At 39.6% G+C, this 17,305-nt stretch overlaps 4 protein-coding genes across 5 annotated transcripts; 2 read left to right on the forward strand and 2 right to left on the reverse strand.

Annotated features, from left to right (window-relative positions):
• Nucleotides 1-62: 62 nt before the first annotated feature.
• LOC145902265 (ankyrin repeat domain-containing protein 42-like) lies at nucleotides 63-3,398 on the forward strand. The gene is made up of 11 exons (XM_082990167.1): nucleotides 63-193; nucleotides 293-462; nucleotides 562-669; nucleotides 731-850; nucleotides 924-1,047; nucleotides 1,199-1,411; nucleotides 1,642-1,824; nucleotides 2,018-2,242; nucleotides 2,303-2,429; nucleotides 2,641-2,788; nucleotides 3,010-3,398. Exons 1-11 carry the CDS (start codon nucleotides 184-186, stop codon nucleotides 3,109-3,111), a joined length of 1,530 nt encoding a protein of 509 aa, XP_082846293.1. The 5' UTR covers nucleotides 63-183; the 3' UTR covers nucleotides 3,112-3,398.
• Nucleotides 3,399-4,148: 750 nt separating this feature from the next.
• Nucleotides 4,149-5,711, reverse strand: LOC145903474 (uncharacterized). Its single transcript, XM_082991554.1, has 5 exons — nucleotides 5,517-5,711; nucleotides 5,208-5,335; nucleotides 4,994-5,111; nucleotides 4,429-4,556; nucleotides 4,149-4,365 (listed from the first exon to the last, which is right to left on the reverse strand). The coding sequence occupies exons 1-5, from the start codon at nucleotides 5,555-5,557 to the stop codon at nucleotides 4,301-4,303; spliced, it is 480 nt and encodes a 159-aa protein (XP_082847680.1). The 5' UTR covers nucleotides 5,558-5,711; the 3' UTR covers nucleotides 4,149-4,300.
• A 220-nt stretch (nucleotides 5,712-5,931) lies between these two features.
• Nucleotides 5,932-10,862, reverse strand: LOC145902608 (transmembrane protein 26-like). Its single transcript, XM_082990644.1, has 9 exons — nucleotides 10,758-10,862; nucleotides 10,497-10,684; nucleotides 9,886-10,051; nucleotides 9,696-9,819; nucleotides 9,475-9,621; nucleotides 9,098-9,235; nucleotides 8,432-8,626; nucleotides 7,336-7,537; nucleotides 5,932-7,021 (listed from the first exon to the last, which is right to left on the reverse strand). Exons 1-9 carry the CDS (start codon nucleotides 10,766-10,768, stop codon nucleotides 6,597-6,599), a joined length of 1,596 nt encoding a protein of 531 aa, XP_082846770.1. The 5' UTR covers nucleotides 10,769-10,862; the 3' UTR covers nucleotides 5,932-6,596.
• A 3,852-nt stretch (nucleotides 10,863-14,714) lies between these two features.
• LOC145902644 (acyl-coenzyme A diphosphatase NUDT19-like) lies at nucleotides 14,715-16,816 on the forward strand. 2 transcript variants are annotated; one of them, XM_082990692.1, is made up of 8 exons: nucleotides 14,715-14,856; nucleotides 14,922-15,007; nucleotides 15,066-15,325; nucleotides 15,389-15,490; nucleotides 15,555-15,720; nucleotides 15,781-15,899; nucleotides 16,176-16,267; nucleotides 16,483-16,816. In XM_082990692.1, exons 1-8 carry the CDS (start codon nucleotides 14,733-14,735, stop codon nucleotides 16,695-16,697), a joined length of 1,164 nt encoding a protein of 387 aa, XP_082846818.1. In that variant the 5' UTR covers nucleotides 14,715-14,732; the 3' UTR covers nucleotides 16,698-16,816. The 2 variants fall into 2 exon arrangements, with proteins under 2 accessions (XP_082846818.1, XP_082846817.1); XM_082990691.1 differs by having other exon boundaries at nucleotides 15,066-15,322.
• The last annotated feature ends 489 nt before the right edge of the window (nucleotides 16,817-17,305 follow it).

The following is a 17,305-nucleotide window of genomic DNA, read 5'->3' on the forward strand; positions in this document are numbered from 1 at the left end:
AATTTGAGAAACCATTGTTTATTTTTAGAGCACTAGAGGCGCCCGCTACCTTAACGACTATGGTGGAAACACGAACAGCTGATGTAAACAAACTTGGTTTTTGAACGAGCGTGATTTTGTATTGCCCCATTGACTGAAGGGTTATTCGTTTCTTACTGTGTGGAACTAGGAGGTGTGCTCAAAATGGGAACAGGTATTATGTTTGCTTTGCTGGTGTTTTTGTTTGATAAACATTCAACAGAACATTAGTTTATGTTTGACAAAATTTGTAAATTATTGTTAATTTAAACAGTGGCAAAAAGAAAGCAGGAAATTAACTACAACAGCATACATGAAGCAATACGTCATGGAGATGTAATTCAGCTTGAAAACATGGTTAAGAATGGGGCTGGGATTAATGAAGTTGATCCAGAATCAAAATTTACCCCAATGCATACTACATGTTATGTTGGTGCACTTGAGGTACAGGACAATGTTGTCTTTGTTATGTATTTAATCATGACAATCCTAGTAAATCATTTTTATATTTCAACTAGCTGACCGTTTTGTTTTTTGTGGTAGTGTTTGCATTGGCTTTTATGGCACGGTGCAGACACAACTGATGTGACTCCAAGAGGTTGGACAGCTACACATATTGCTGCTATTCGAGGACAAGATGCATGTGTACAAGTAAAAAATCTTACTTTGTCTCTGCTGCTTTTTACTAATTTATTACCAACCTTTTTTGTAGGCCCTTGCTAATAATGGAGCTAACCTATCATCCAAAGATGACCGTGGAAGCGCTCCAGTTCATCTTGCTGCATCACATGGCCACTCATTTACTTTGCAGTCAATTCTACGCAGTGGAGTGGTGGGTGTTATAATGCTTGTTTGAGGAATATTTCAGTTTGTTGTTTAATAACTGTTTCTTTTGAAAATATCAGGATGTAAGTGCAGCAGATTTTAATGGTTGGCTTGCTACACATTGTGCTGCTTTTCATGGAAGACTTGGCTGTCTTCAAATGCTTTGTAAATGGGGATCCAGTGTCGATGATGTTGACAATGGAGGTAAAAATTAAAAGTGTACAATGTTTAAAATTTAGTACTGATTTGGCATTGTTCAAGTTCGAATTTATTTGTCTTCTAAGCAGTAGAAATACATTGATCATTACAAGACAGATTTGAATTCCATACACAATATCACTTGTCCCATCCACAGGAAATTCCCCCGCACATCTTGCTGCTCAGGAAGGTCAACTTCCATGTTTGAAATTTTTAATTTCAAATGCTCCAAGCTCAGATCATGTCCTGAAGGCCAGGAATGACCAGGGAGAAACACCTAAAGATCTTGCCAACAGATATTACAAAAAGGCAGTTGTAGAATTTATTGACAATTTTGAGTACGAAAAAGAGCATGCGGAAGATGAAGAAAGTAGGTATTCTGTACAAGTTGTGCAGAAAGTGAAATGAATTTAGTTTAAAGCTGTTTTACAAATATACTTATTCTTTGCATTCTTACTCAAGTAGTGACATACAATGTTTACAAAACATAGGCAATATACTGTACACTGAGTATAATGTATTTGGTTTTTGATGTTTGTATGTTTTATGACAGTGATTGTTCTATGATTTTCAAATGTTTTTTTTGTATTTTCTTTGCAGACCTAGCATTTCCAGCTCATATTGCTGCTTACAAAGGAGATTTGTACACATTGAGGACATTAATTGAGCAGGGAATAATTAACATAAATGAGCGTGATGAAAAAATGTCAACTCCAGCCCACAAAGCAGCAGGGCAAGGACATATCGAAATCTTGCAGTGGCTTGTGGAAATGGGGGCCAACAGTACGTTAATTTTGTTGTTTTGCCATGGTGATATTTAATATTGTTGTTTTTTAAAATATACTGGCATTTAAATGCTGACTTTTTAGATTACAGGCCTAGGTCCAGTAGTTTATATTACCTATAAAAATGTTTAGTAATCAGTTCTTTTGCCAACTGTGTTGGGTTTAGCTTGATTGTGTCTTGTGTTCCGCAGTGGAAATCCGTAACTCGTCTGGGGAAACACCTTGCGATGTCGCCAAAAGGTTCGCACAGCTTGCCTGCATCAAATTACTCGGCGGTGACGACGGAGGAGATTCGGATGGTTCCGATTCTACTCGGTTCAGCGACGACGAAGACGGACCGTTAGTAGGGTTGGCTGGCGACTCGAGCGACCAGCCAGGTCTTCAGGTCAGCGTCAAGTCCAAGAAAGCTTCGCGAGGTAAATTTTTTGAAAGCTTATCGTGGCAAAACGTGATGATTTCTATGTTTTTCGCTATAGGTCGCGCGTTGAAGAAGGTTGAAGACTTGGAACGGTTGTTAAGAATAGCGAAGGAGAATTATCGTCAGCTTGGAGGTGAACTCCAGGAGGACAAGCAAAGGCTTAGAGAGGAAAAGGAAAAAGATAGGTGCGCTTAACAAAATATATGCTGTACTTGATGATGCCCGCTTGGATAAAATCAAGCTTTTTTCTTAACCAGCAAAAAAAAAAGCTGTGTATGCCAAGTTTACACTTTAAAAAATTCGTAAATGGTCGTTGTACAGGTTTCCTATGTTTACGATATATGGCACAATCTCAATTAATCTACTTTCATTTATTCGACTCGGTCCTGATTGTAGGCACATTGGTGAACTAGAGATGCAGCTCGAGTATGAGCGAGTTCGCCGTGAAACACTCGAGGCCGAGTTGGACGAGTACAGAGCCGAAACTTCACACCTCAACCTACAAGTCAACGAACTCTCGAATTCTTTGAAGCAGGCCAAGGGGGTACGTTCTGATACAAACAAATTTTAAGTCGTCGAAACTTCAAAAAAAGCTTTTTACGTTTTTTTTAACAATATCTGACGTTAATCAGTCATTTTTCAAAAGTTTAAAACAGGCGTTTTTATTGCTTTTTAAGGTCGCTCGTACATAAATATTTGCAATTAATTTAAATAATATTCTTTTGTCAAACCCCCACTTGGTCATCACAGTTCGCGTATTTTCAGGCGCTAGAAGAGATGAACATTGAGAAAAGGCGCAAGAAAAAGAAAATCAAGAAAAAGAAGGACCTCTCAGGAGGCACGTTTATTCGACGGACTTTCGATTGAGAAAAACATTGCTTTACACAAAAAAAGAACCTGTAACGCCGGTTGTTACAGCATTGCTGCCCAGCTACACCTTCAACTATCTACAAAACGAACCAATCAAGTTTTAGCCTCAAGGCAAAAATCAAACACTTGTAGCGATAGAGAGATAATGGTTCGAGTTTGTAATGTTTTAAGTCACTGTATCGTGTGCACAATTTTTAGCTTGTTATATTGCGCCGTGTTTTTAATAACCATGTATTGTTGTCTATACACCAGCAGGTCAAGTGTTGTAAAGTAAAAAGTGAAACATGTTTTTTTCGTGTCAAACGATTTGTTCCATTTTGTGGTCGAAGGAAGTACGGAAGCATTTATCACAAAAACACGAACTAGCCTGAATTCAACTTTTGGCGCACAATACGCGCGTGAAACCTAAAAGAATAATATGGACTGATGTCTATGTGGCATGAGTTCTCAACCAAGGGGAAATCCCTACTAGAAGGAAAGAAGGACATCACAAATGATTTGTCAGTTTTTTTTTAATTAAACATCAGCAGTGGCGTTTATGAAATCACCTTTGGGTAAAGGGGGTCCGTATAATAAAAAAGATTAAGAGCCAGTGCTATATAGTATATGCAAATCGTCGTTAATGCGTTATCTTAACAAATCTAATCTCAAAATCGCAATGCCATTGAATGCCGCAAAAGATTTTATCGTCTGCAGCGTGCAAGCCAACGACAATATCCATATTTTCATCGTCCAAATCAGACCGCAGATTGAGTCGAACGAGCTCAGAAGAGGTGTAACGGATAATTTTTTAACTCACCTGTCGTTTTGCACCGAACGTGTTTGTGTAGCTAATTGTCGGGTTGACTGCAAATTGCAAAAATCCGTCGAGTGCGGCTGTATGTTTGTTGACAGGTGTAAGGCAGCAATTAATTGTACTGGTTTCCATTTTGCATTCCTTGCGTGATATTAATCATCACATCTCTATTCATTTTTATCTACGGTATGACTTGCATGAAACTAACTGACATACAACAGTATGTAACTTCGCAATTCACTGTTGACATAAATGGCATATCACAGTACAATGTTATAGCAAAGAAGGATTGCCACAACTGTGCGTGTTTCAGCCTTGGCTCAAATCATGATGTTCTTTTGTACACGACATTAACATAAAGGCAAAATTTATTGAACTTTCTATTCCGGTCTAAGTTCGGACGGCGTCGCCCAGTCCTAGCACAGACTTGTAGCCTCCCATTCCATATTTGCCGTCTAAAATAGAAGAAACACTCAATAATTTGTAAGCATACCCTGTCATTTCAGAGTATAACTTACACAGAGTAGGATTAGGCCGGGGAAGTGGCCAAAAGCGAAAACCTTCGCGAGCTCGATCATTGAAAGGGTTTCTGTACCTGCTCATATTTGGTATCGACTGCGATCGTTTTGGTCGAGTTTTCTGGTAGCTGCAATTAAGCCAAAATCGCCCAGTTAATTTTTCTGTATTGCAGCAGTTTAAGAGATTCCATGACAAATATTGGTTTTGTATATTGCTTGTTATTGACTAAACTAATATGGAATTTTTCCTTATCGTGCATGTCATGACTCATGTGCATTAAACTGGAAAAGGTTGCGTGCCTGACTGTTGAGAGACGTTATTTTCGCTAGATAGTCACGATTTTGATGGTGTTGGTCTTGTAGCCTACAGATGTACGTTTGTAGTATTTCGTGTGCTGAATAACCATACTTTTTTTCCATGGCGACTACGGTGTAACAAATGTCTCCCAAAAAATAGATTTCTAAAAAATCATATGTTCACCAAGCAAGTGCGACCCCAACATATGAATCTGACACAAGTAGGTCATATTTTATAAAATGATTTACTCCATTGAAAGACACTCACTTTCCCGGTGGTGCTCGGCCGAATTCATTTCTCAGCTTATCATCGAAGGCCTCGCCCTTGAGAGGAATTACAGTTCCATCAGGGTTCATTCGGTAACGGTTTGCCTCGGGCGGTAATTCTGCACAAGTGAAAATAACCGGATATCAATCAAGCCCATTGCTTTTAGACCTCGTACAACCGGGCGATCAAATTCAATCCCCCTGATGCAACTTACGTTTGGTCACAGCCACGGCTTCAGGCATTTTCAGAACGAAGTTAGTGGCTTGATGTTTCATTTTTGACCAGTGGTCCGTCTTGCTTTGACTCATTGAAACTGGATCGCATTTTCCCCATTTAGTAGACCTTGAATCGATAGAAAAAGCGTTTTGTTTCAGAAAAGCATACAAGCGTTACTCTGTTTGCTTGGCTTGGGCCAAAGATTGATTCCAAAGGCGAATCTACGCAAACTTTTCAAAAATTTAGTTTGCCACAAACGAAGTTTTGAGTTTTGTGGAGAAAAATCACACATACAAATTGCACTTACGTTCTGGCGCCTGAGATGTGGGTGGAAGTGGGGGCAGACATGGCAATTCGTTAGCTGTTGCGTAGACCCAAAGAAACAACGTCCGCTCTGCAACCTTCTCTATGCACCTGATCAATTCCAAATATTACGCCCTTCGTGGTCTGCTCATGAGGCGAAGCTGCGACAGCTACAACGCAGTTACATGCCTTCGGAATGGCGACCATTGGGGCGTTTGTGACCTCGACGACCGACGGTGACTATTTTGGAGTGCGCGAACAATCGTTCTTTCAACGAGTAACCGAGATGATAACACTCGATGTGGGGGTGTCGACACGCGCTTGTATTGTTTCACGACAATGGCGGGGCGCTCTTTGCGACCCATGCGCGCAAAACGACACACGAAACCATTAATATTTCCAAGCAGAAATCGATCGCGAACGTTGAGCCCATGCCCACAATACACACAGCCGTGGTTCCCTTTATAGAGAAGCTGTTTATTTACGCATCAAAAACGTACAAAACCCTCGACAGCGACGAGGTAAGATACAGCTTGTGCTTTGACGAGAGCCGTTTGTCGTTTCCCTCACGTCCACTTACGCAAGACCCGTAGTTTTGCTGCAACAGCTTTGCAGGGTATTTGTCGCACATAAATAATGCAAAGAACCACTAAAGGGAAGAGACACGGCGCCAAACTTTTTGTGTTATTTTTCATTTGCAACCATAGCAATGGTATTTGAGCTATACCATTGCCCCATCCCATTACAAATCATACAGTTGCAAACAAAAGCAAGATAGACGCTATATGTGTGCTGTGGGTCCGAAGAACGGGGGTGGGTTGCCGATTGGATTAATTTTGAATAAAAAACATGACGTAACATACATGAGGCTTATAGTTTTTCCGACAGCATTTTTATGGTGACGCAACAGCCTTATATCAGTAATTGCTTGTGCCCAACAAATAAAAAAGCGATATTGTCTGATCCCCAAAAAGGAATAAGAAACGTGCGAGCGATGGACTGCGATGTATATCTGGTGCAAAAAATACACCAAAAATTACTGTCTAATTGGCACGAGCGATGTACCAATGTCAGGCAAACTCCTTTAAGCCACTTCCTTGTTTGCACCGGGCAGGTCCTTGCCGTTCTCCTCACTCGGCGCTACTTTGCTTGTCGATTTACCGTTGGTGCCAACGGTTGAGGAACTCTCGCCTTGCTTCTTCTTTAATCCCATTTTAAATTTGCTCTGGGCCGTCACCAGAGCCTTAACCGTGTCAATGTTGGGATTGGCGATCACTTCTTCCTCTTCCTCATCGTCATCCTTTGAGCTGGTGGCGATAATGATGAGTCGGTAAAGTTGTAGGATCACCACCAGGCAGTTTTTGCACGTGAAGAAAACAATCATCTGATGGACCACTTGCTTGCCGACCATGATATAGAGACGCATTCCGAGAAAGGGTCCGTCCTGTAGGATCAGGGTGGACATGATTCCCCAAACTTCGGTGTTGGTGAAAAATCGCGCAATAGCCCCTATGAAAACAAGGTGTAAAACTTGACGAAAAAGATACTGTTATAGTTGAAACAGGAAAAAATAAATTTAAGTACTCTATTAAACAAAACAGAAATGTACAAAAATTTAATGTAAGGTAGTTTCAACAAAACAACCACCAGGAAAGGAAAACAACGACACTACGTGGCCGAACGTTGACAGTTAATCTGTTTTATAAGAGTGTTATGCATGTTACGGTATTCGAAACGAGTTTACCCACTTGTAGTACACTTACATACTTGTCCCAACATATCTTATTATAGAGTCAAACCACTTTCTGTACAAACACACTCACCTTTCTCCTTTTCTTCTCCCTCGACGACAACAACAGGTGAATTGACGCGACTCGAAGACGAACCCTCCCCCTCGTAGATGCCGACGGCTCGAGACTTTCGCGCTTGTGCTGCGGTTAGAACAAGCGTGAACTGCAAAGTGCTCCACGACCAGAAGGCCATAATGCAGATAATGACAACTTTGTCGCACCTGACAGCGGTTTCCTGAAAGATAAGAGCAAAAATATTGCATATCTTTAAGCTTTTTTTCCGTGAAAAGTTTCTTTTCATTTGATTTACACTAATCGAAAATGTCCAAATCCTGACATTTTCAAAAGGCCAAGAATCACTTGAAAAAATAGTTACGTCTTGTTTAAAGAGTAAATCTCCCAAAGCAGTTAAACATGCTTTGTAAATGAAATTTGTACAGAAGTTCACTGCAAAGTGCACGCGACGGGGAAAATTCGATTTCACCATACAGTTTTTGCGAAATTTCTGCCCCAATTACAAAAAAGCGTCGGACAAACGCATTCAAATTGCAAGTGCGCAAAAGAAGATCGTCAAAAGCTTTTTCCTCATTCCAGCTTGCCCGCGAACTGATTAAAGCGATGGAAGAAGTTCGTCATCCGCGGACAAATCATGTCAAGTATAAATTATTAAGCTGGGAGTAAGATTACTCTGACGCATGGCATTTGCATACGAGAAAAGGTGCCTGAGTTTGTTTACCTAACTTGCATGTTCACCGCAATAAAACGCGACTTAGCGGGTGGAGGTTAATCTCAAGGCAGTGGATATAACAGATCAGAAGCAACCTTCAAATTTTCTATGGTTTCGATATGACAAACATACAGAGAAACGTACGGGGCTGATATCTATGGCGACGGGTATAATGAATCTTCTCTTCTCATACAGTGTAAAAAGTGTACGGAAATAAGTTAACGGAAGTAAGTTACCGTATAAATTTTACAAGGTTTTTTTGCCATCCAGTATATATACAAAAACAGGCCAAGATGTCGGTTGGATATTAAGTTAGTGACTAAAGATTGAGGCCACTATAAAAGAGGCTTCAATACATCCTGACTTATTGCATTTACACATTGTTTTTCCTTTCTTCCCTACCTTTATGGTTTCCGTCACAAATTCCAGAATATCGGCGCCGACACCGATAAAAACGAGGAGAAGCTGCGAAAGTTCGTCCCTCGAAATCCCCTCTCCGGTCGGTAGGAGCCATCTCCCAATAATCAGAATAAACAAAAGCAACTGATGCAAGACCAACACCCACGTCGTACGATCGAATATGTTCACTCCGCTTAGCTGTGATAAAAAGTATATTGTAAATAGTTTTAAAAGCCGAATGCCTTGGATTCTGTGCTTCTTGGAAAATTACCGATATTCTCGGATGCACCAATCCACAAAAACAAGCTAAATGAGTTTGTTTTTCTGGAATTACTATCTGGGTTGCACGTCATAGCGCCGGAGAAAGTAACACTAATGTAGACAGAACTTTAATAGAAGAAACGTATAATGTTTACTATTTATACAATTCTGGGCACGCTTAAAGTAACGACGTCACTCAAAGTTTCCAAAAAAAGCCACAGTTACCGAACATGCATAGGATTATCCATTGGTGAAACGTTTAATGTGAGGAAATTCGGTGAACGATATGCGTCAGGATGTTATTTGAGATATCTTTATTGACCTTTAAAGGCCCCATTCTCTTTTCATGCCTATGGCGTAGTTGTGACATATCGTTTATTCGTCATTGTGCCGCGGACGACCACGTACCAGGTTATCGAGTGCCTTTTTCGCTCCTTCGATCGTGTTCACAACATCACCTCCTAAACCGTCAATTGCCTGGGCGGTTGTAGCACCGGATTCGGCGACCGAAACCGCAGCTGTCATGGGTTCCGGAGTTGTTACTAACTGTATAAGAAGTCAACACACACAAATGTCAATACTATAGAGTATCTAATTAATGTGGGTATTTTGCCAAAATCGGCGGTAAACCACTCAAACGGCAACATCTTGGTTGTATGCTATCAAACATTTGTATGAACATTTTTTGATGTGTTAAAATATGCTGGCAAAAAAGCTTGACTTAATCACAGCTATAAAACAATAAAGGTTGTGTTAAGATTATCAGCAAGATATCATTTATTTACACTGCCGTTTTTGCGAAGTTCGTCGAGTGTGCGAAGGTAGTTGCGTTCTAACTGGCAGGCGTCCTTAAGCTGAGTGCTATTGGAAATCAGGGCATTGACGTCAGCGTACGGCATGCTTTGAAATGAGGCCCGACATCCCGGGGTCGTCTACAAGAAGAAACAACTGATTTAAACCCGATGAATCACTTTTTACCTCAGGTATTTGAGAAAATGTCACTGACCAAGTTTCCCCAAAACAGATCGTTGCAGTAATGATATCCCTGTCGTATTTCAAAGTTCTTCAACTCCAAGAACCAAATGGAAGGCACGACGCCACACAAGTAGAGAAAAACGCAAGGACTGATCCTGTTTGCATCAACAACAGCCAACTATTACATCCAGCCGTAACCGGTTTAAAAAGTCAAAGTTTACCATTTGTACTCTTCGCCTCCGCGTATGCCAACAGTAAAGAGCGCCTCTAGAACAAGAACCCCGACCGGTATTAGGAGCAACCAGAGTCCGACAAGATCCCACTCCGTCTGCGCCCGCCATATTCCAATCAGACCGTGCGCAGCGAAAAGTGCTCGCACCACCAGCGCTAAAAACCATATCGGCGGTTAATATTCTCTCCGTCAAAACATGCCGCAGTAAGGCGATTGCGGCAACGCTGTCTTGACAAACTTCAGTGGAATGTGGAAAGACGGTTTTTCAACATACCATATGTATTAAGTGGGTCGCATGCAGGGCCACTATTTCGACCTAATATGTAAGATCTCATCAGTACAGATTTAACGGCTATACGATGATCTTGTCTGGCAGGTAGAAACAGTGGCCCAGTATACAGCTCACTTACAACATATTATTGACTCCATTTATTGTAAATTATGTTTAGTTCTCTTAATTGACCTTTTTTGTTTGCAAATCATAGTTTTTGAATTTTAAACTTGTTCAAAATAAAAGATATTTCATAGTTAAAGCATTTAAACGAAAACAGACAAGGGCAGCAAATTCGAACGAATTTTTTAAAAACGTTTGTTTTATACCTAAAATAATATCCTTCATTCTTTTTGTGCAGTTGCAGCAACCTTTCTTTTTCTTGATCAATTTTAATTGACCGGACTTCGGAATGAGGATGGTTTTCGAATTTGCCTTTCCTCCAATTTGGGGTTTGCCACAATGCGGACAAAATCTTGGGTCGAACTCCTTACGCTTCACAGCTTGGAACTTTTCTCTAATAAAACAAACCACACTCTAAGTTAAAAATAGTTACTAGATCTATTGGCTGTTTGAAAAAAATCTCTTACCGGGTGGACATCTTGAAGCAGTCTATTCTAATCGTTTAATGAAGGTAGACTACACAACCACTAACAGGGCTCTTTGTAATTAATGATCATACCGGGAGGCGCAGCCACTCAAAGTACGTGAGTGTAGATTTGGTTCGAGTTTATAAACAAATGACTTCGCTTCAGGCAAATTATGCAACCGCAGGTAGTTGTGCGGCCACAACACAACACGTAATCGCGTAAGTGTATATGTTGCAGGGATTAACTTTTGAATTCCTTTGTTGAACTACAGGAATGTGGATTACGAAGGACATTTTTCACGTTGCATCGTGGTATGTTAAATCAGTTTGTGTCTTATCCCACCCTGTTAGTTGATTAATTGAACAGATTTTATTTAAAAAAGTGTGTTGCAAAAAACATAACGAAGGATGCCTTCTTATTCAGTCAAAGGGATGCGAATTGTTGGGGAAGAGTGGGCACTAGGGCCGAAAATCAGAAATAAAAACATTATACCTAAAAAACAAATATCAATCTACTAGAAATCCTCCAGTTAGCTCCCGGGCGCTATGCGGCGGCCAATGCAATCAACTTTTAACGACATACAGATCCGTAAACAAAATAAAAATAAAGTTCGAATAAGTAAATAAAACATGTTGTCTTTCGACTTCTTGAAACTGTAAAAACAATTAAAGGCTTTGCCACGTGTTTAGTAAACGACCAGGGAGGTCGGTTTGAAATAAGGATGTGTAGGTTGTGGCCGAGCGTAACATTAAAATTTTACCGCAATGAAATATTAACAACTGGACATCGTCAGCAGCCACGGTCGCTACCTCTAATTGCCCACAACAAGAAAACTCAATGGCTCTGTGAGTGATTGGTGTCGCTGCCGAAAACCAATCATCCATATTGGTGCTCGCACTTTCCACATGAAACAATTTGGATTCGAAGCTAACCATTACAACATGAGTCGCGTGTCCACTCCGAAAAATCTAATTAGTGAAAGTGTGCTGTCAGGTAAAACAAGGTCCCATTAACGTTTTTCGGAAAATTATGGTGATTTAAAAGTAGAGTTTTGGGTTTTACGGCAATGGACAGCTGAGTCGAATTTGGGGTAGGGACAACGAGATAAACAGTTAAAATCCTTCGACAACAATAAACCATACACCCGGGACACGTTATAATCGGAGTTCAACCATTTTGTAGAAATCCTTTTCTTCCTATTTTCATGCCAACGAATCAACACCAAAAAAGTAATACAGTTTTCACTTGTTGGGCGCCTGTACGTTTACGTTTAAGTTTGACGTCTTTTTTTTAAATCTTGAGTTTTTTACCAAAAGAAGTTTACACACAAATAGTGCGCTTTCAGGCAAAACAGAAGTGTTTGTTCTTGGTAATTAGTACAATACGAAATTTTTTGTTGGCAAAGTTTAAGATCGTTAAACATGTAGCCTACAATCTGCGAAATTTTAGACCTTGTACATGTCGCAATTAACAGATATACATGTATCACATTGACAAAATAGTGGTTTTTCTTTGGAATTTGTTCTACAAAAATTAAAGCAACATGACGTATGCAAAAAATGTAATAAATTAAACAATGAAGCAACATATTCTTGTTATTTGAAAATGCGTTCAAGTTATATAAACATTTTGCTCGGCAGAATTTTTTTCGGGCCAACATAGCTGGACACAACAAACGTAACACAGTTTCAAGTTACAGTTATTTAAAATAAGGCCCAAAATCTGAAATGGATACAAGGACAACGATAATTATCGAAAATATTCAAACTTTTAACTGATCCTGTGACATTGAATTTAGCCTACATACCCTACAAGGTGAAAATAAAATGTATTGAAATATCCCGTATCTGCTTCTGCAAAGAAACTTGTCCCAGACAACGCGACAATCTTTAAAGTTTTTCGCAGGTAAAAGCATGCGGGGGAAATTGTCAATGATATTAAAAAAGTTTCGTAGCATGACTTGAAAGCACACAAAATTTAAATTCTACCGTCGGCTTTATCAGTCTCTGGTTTTTCGCACCCGAGAATGTGAGTAGTAGCTCGATAAAGCTCGTGTTATGAAAAGTGTTTCGCACACGGAACACTATAGCAGTGAAGCATATAAAACAATCAGTTGCATTATTTTAAAAATATTACTAAAAGTGAAAATATAAATACGAGTAGGCTACTAACCTGAATAAATAGAGTAGGTAAGTCGAGAAGTTCTGTAAAGATCAAACTGTTCCCAATTCGTTCACGTCAGTTGACTTTTGGCCAATTTTTTTAAGTGGTCGGCAAACTAATATTGCGGTAGCACAAGAAAAAAGACCACATCGTCGTCCCAACACTTCTTCATGGCAGTTTCTCTTTCTCGTTCAAAATTAAATAAATTATTCAGCAAATCGACACGCTTTCGGCTCGGGCAGCGCAGAAAGATTGAAATCTGATCAAAAGCTTACTGCGCATTGGATAGCATCTCTGGTTACTATGTGCCAAGTGAGCGCACCTAGGAAGAACTGCGCGCATGCAAAATTAAACCGATGCCTGTAGCTCGTACAAGGGGAAAAGAGTAGATTTTTCCATCTATAATTGATGCAGAGGTTCTCGCCTTGCAACACTAAAGACATCAACAAGTGTTGTGTCCTTGTCCCAAGCTAACCTTTCTTTGTTGGGATTTATTATCGTTTAACAAATCGAATGTCGTGCCAACGGAAATCTTTTGTCTTGTTATGTGACGTTTGCCAATCACAGCCTTTTAAGATGAGGGGGTTATTAAACACCAAGATCTAAGTTCTTGTCTCGATAGTTAACACTACAAACGAAATAATACGGGCACTGATAAAAACCGCCTGCCATATAAGATGGTAGACTGCTTTAGATGCTGGACACCCGTGCTAGTCAAAGTAAAATCTAACGGAGTGAAAGTGCAAATGTGGTTAAATGCAACGTTTTCGTTGATCCGCATTGACAAAGCAAAACCCAACAAAACGAAGCGCCCCGAGGACAGACCAGTAGTGATGGTGTTAGCTAGGGATGCACCGAAATTTCGGTTTGCCGAAGTTATTTGACCTAAACCAAGGTTTTTACAGTTATTCGATTTCGGCTGAATAGCTATACTTCCGCGAAATTCGGCCGAAACCCAAATTTTTACTGCATCGCTGTTTTCAATCGAATGAAAAATTACGGTTTCGGTGCATTAGGCCGGGTCTATACTCACGCTTTGCGCCGGCGGATTCTTAGTTTGTTTCAATGTCCTGGGTGTACGCCTGCACGCCGGCGTATAATGAAACAAACAAAGAATCCGCCGGCGCAAAGCGTGAGTGTGGACCCGGCCTTACCAGTGTAAACCGAGGAGAAATCCCCTTCTCGTTGTTCTCGCGGGACCGGGTGGATTGCATTCTTTGTACCATCACCCAGCAATAAATGCTCATTTATTCTATCACAGGTGAATGGAAATTTTTCAGTTAAATATATAAATTTATGTATGCTTTTGGGTTGTAGTAATAGGCGCAAAACAAAAGAATTTATTTTTTTTATGCGCATCATTTTACTCCGTATGGTATGCTTTAAAATGTTTTTTAGAGTAGCCAGTATAGGTAAAATATTCATACAAGCGATACAAAAGTACATGTATGCAATATTATGGTAATTTGGTATCGCAAAATAGCATGCTGCTACCTTGTAAAACAGCAATATAATTGACGTTCAAAGTTTTGTTGACTTTGATTTGTTTGTTTTTGTCTTGACCCTTTAATTATTTTTACCTGGAAAAAAGAAAAATGTACAGTGTAAATGAATGTTGTTTAATATCAAACTTGCATTAAAGGTACATTGTGCCATTATTACCAAATGCTGAATCGCAATTGAAAGCTTTCGCAGGGTCACAATCCTGTCTTGAAATGACGCAGCTTCGGTTTTACTGTAGGCCTATATATGTGCAGATCTTATGTTAAAATCACCATTTAAAAGTTACTTGAATATGTAGGTGGTTTAAATATGAAATTAACTAGGCTTCTTGCAAATCACACTATGCAGGAAAACGTAAAAATGAAATGGAAAGATGCTGCAACGATAATCCTATCATGTCCCCAACAAAATTTAAGAGGCTCCACATTCTGTGGTATGTGCTTAATGCGAGTAAATTATTGTCCCCATAGTTAATCACTGACATAACACTATTAACAGATTACAATGTTTTGATGCTTAAACGGAGTTCAAAGAGTGCATTCTATCCAAACAACTATGTGTTTCCAGGCGGGAAGATTGATAAGGTATGCTGGATAATTGACTTGTTTATCTTGTCAGTGCATTAATTTTGATACAATTTAGGCGGACTGCTCTGAAAAGTGGTACGACATTTTCAGCTCCATTGACACCAAATTTATTGATGGATTTAAACAATTTAAAATAAATCAAAATGATGGCTATCGATCACCACTGTTTCTTCCTGATGTCCAAACCACCAAGGAAAGTTTGTCCAATGAAGTTGCTTTCAGAATATGTGCAATTCGTGAAACATTTGAAGAAAGTGGCATTTTGCTTTCATGTGAAAAGCTCAATAAGGACCTCAATGAATCATCACATGGGTAGCAGAATTTAAGCAATTTATAATTTGATAGTTTAATAAAGCATACACCCTTTTTAAACCACAGCAACACACCATTTAAGTTCACTTCAATGTCCGATGTTGAGTTCTGGAGAAACAAGGTACACAAGGATGCGTTTGCATTTTTGGAAATGTGTTCATCACTTCGGTTAGTGAAAGTTCGAATTCCTAGGTCAACATTTTATTTTGTGAAATGGTGTAATTGATTTTAGATGTGTCCCAGATGTTTGGTCTTTGCATGAGTGGACCAATTGGTTGACTCCAACAGCAAAACATATGACTCTTACCAAAAGATATGACACAGTGTTTTACAAAGCCTTTATTCACCAATTGCCTGACTATGCCAGGCAGGACAACAGGGAAACAACAAACTTAATAGTATGGATCTGTATTTTTTCAGTTTAATTTTATATCTAAAGAAACTTTGTTTCAATAAAGTGGAACACACCCGTTGAACTTCTAAGGGGATTTGAAAGTCAAGAGGTTCAGCTTGGTCCTCCACAGATTTATGAACTGAGAAGATGTCTAAATTTCAGAAAGTTCAATGATCTTTATCGGTATTCAAAACTCTTCAATAATTATTTTCACAAATTTTGTAAAATAAAATAAACTTGAGAAAGTTAAATGCGGACAATAGGAATCAGCCTGTTCTGCCTGGTGGGGAACGATGGTTCTGTCATTGCTGGTCAAATGTTTAAAATTACTGTGCAGAAACTGGCCATGCCATGTAGGGAAAATAACATTTTCATAGTAAATATCGCACTGAAGCCGATTATGCACCACTATCTGTAAGTAATTTTGGATAAAATATTTGTTTTTTATTTCTTTTTCAGTTTTACTGTTGACCGTGGACGCAAGGGAATGGAACGCTGGCTCCCAGTTGTGGCAAAGACCACAGATGACCAACTGATGATGTTATATCCAGGTATAGGCATGATGTTTTTTAAAATCCTTGAACATGTGGTTAAGGAAACAGCAAAATTTCAAAGGTCATTTTTTTCTGACATATCTGTGATGTGCAGTTTTTTTTTCTGCAGCCTGTAATCTTAAAAAGCTCACAAGCATGAAAAAATCCAAATTTGTGACAAGGTGCTTCACTGTTGTTTCCTTCACTTGTCTTACTAGTAAAATCTGTTTCAGGAGACCGGTTTTATCCACAAGAATATGTGAACAAGGGAGAAAGTGATATTCTGCCTCTGCCACACAGTTACAAGGAAATTACAGAAATGCAACCGCCCAAACTCAACCATGGACTGTGGAATACCAGGTACTCCGTGGTGAGCAATTTCACTCCTCCTTATGGTCATGTCCCTGCTGTTGATTGTCCAATCGACAATTTGAAATCGCGTTTGTAATCACAGTGCGTTGAGTGCTGTGCAACTTATCACAGACTTGGTTTCTATGCAATCTGATGTCTTTACTGATAATTTTATGATCGTTCGTTAAATACATTGCTTACCAATGCTTACATGTGGTGGAAATTGGAAAATTTGTTCTAATTTTTTGGCAAAAGTGTAGACTTCGTCCTCGGAACACTTGGTGTCGCCAAAGAAAAACACAAAATACATGCGAAAACAGGCGCAAGAAAAAGCGTGTCATTTTCATAGCTTGCTTGACATTAAAACTTTGGCACGTATCAAGCGCAGGCCGCTATTTACTCGAAATTTAGGACAAATTGGCGTCCAGCGAATAAACCAAACACCGTTTTTTGTGACTGTGCTAGTTGGGCGCCGCACACCGTCCGCCGTATTTACTTTTTACAAGTAGCTGCCACCTTCGTTACCTCAGTGACAACATTGCAGATGAAAGGTTGACGCCGGCGAATTTCCTACTTCAATTCTTCTTCTAATTTCGAAAACGACCATAAAAGCCAAGTACGCTATCATCAACCGCAGGGTTGTCTGTTAGTGTTGTAGCTTCTCCTTAAGGATGCTGCTGGTTTCCCTAAAGTAAACGGACGCAA

Source organism: Ascidia mentula, chromosome 5 (genome assembly GCF_947561715.1).
Source record: "Ascidia mentula chromosome 5, kaAscMent1.1, whole genome shotgun sequence".
Lineage (NCBI taxonomy): Eukaryota > Metazoa > Chordata > Ascidiacea > Phlebobranchia > Ascidiidae > Ascidia > Ascidia mentula.

Bases quoted from the DNA above. Each gene is read 5' to 3' on its own strand.
- LOC145903474 (XM_082991554.1), bottom strand. From the start codon at position 5,557: ATGTCTGCCCCCACTTCCACCCACATCTCAGGCGCCAGAAC. The intron at 5,336-5,516 runs GTAAGTGCAATT...TATCGATTCAAG, and splicing joins CACATCTCAGGCGCCAGAAC to GTCTACTAAATGGGGAAAAT. The intron at 5,112-5,207 runs GTAAGTTGCATC...TCACTTGTGCAG, and splicing joins AGCCGTGGCTGTGACCAAAC to AATTACCGCCCGAGGCAAAC.
- LOC145902265 (XM_082990167.1), top strand. The intron at 463-561 runs GTACAGGACAAT...TTTTTGTGGTAG, and splicing joins GTTATGTTGGTGCACTTGAG to TGTTTGCATTGGCTTTTATG. The intron at 1,412-1,641 runs GTAGGTATTCTG...TTTTCTTTGCAG, and splicing joins GCATGCGGAAGATGAAGAAA to ACCTAGCATTTCCAGCTCAT.
- LOC145902644 (XM_082990692.1), top strand. From the start codon at position 14,733: ATGAAATTAACTAGGCTTCTTGCAAATCACACTATGCAGGAAAACGTA. The intron at 15,326-15,388 runs GCAGAATTTAAG...TTTAAACCACAG, and splicing joins AATGAATCATCACATGGGTA to CAACACACCATTTAAGTTCA. The intron at 15,900-16,175 runs GTATTCAAAACT...TTTCTTTTTCAG, and splicing joins AAGTTCAATGATCTTTATCG to TTTTACTGTTGACCGTGGAC.
- LOC145902608 (XM_082990644.1), bottom strand. The intron at 10,052-10,496 runs GTATAAAACAAA...TATGGTTTTTAG, and splicing joins AATGAAGGATATTATTTTAG to CGCTGGTGGTGCGAGCACTT. The intron at 9,236-9,474 runs GTAAATAAATGA...CTTCTTATACAG, and splicing joins AACTTCGCAAAAACGGCAGT to TTAGTAACAACTCCGGAACC.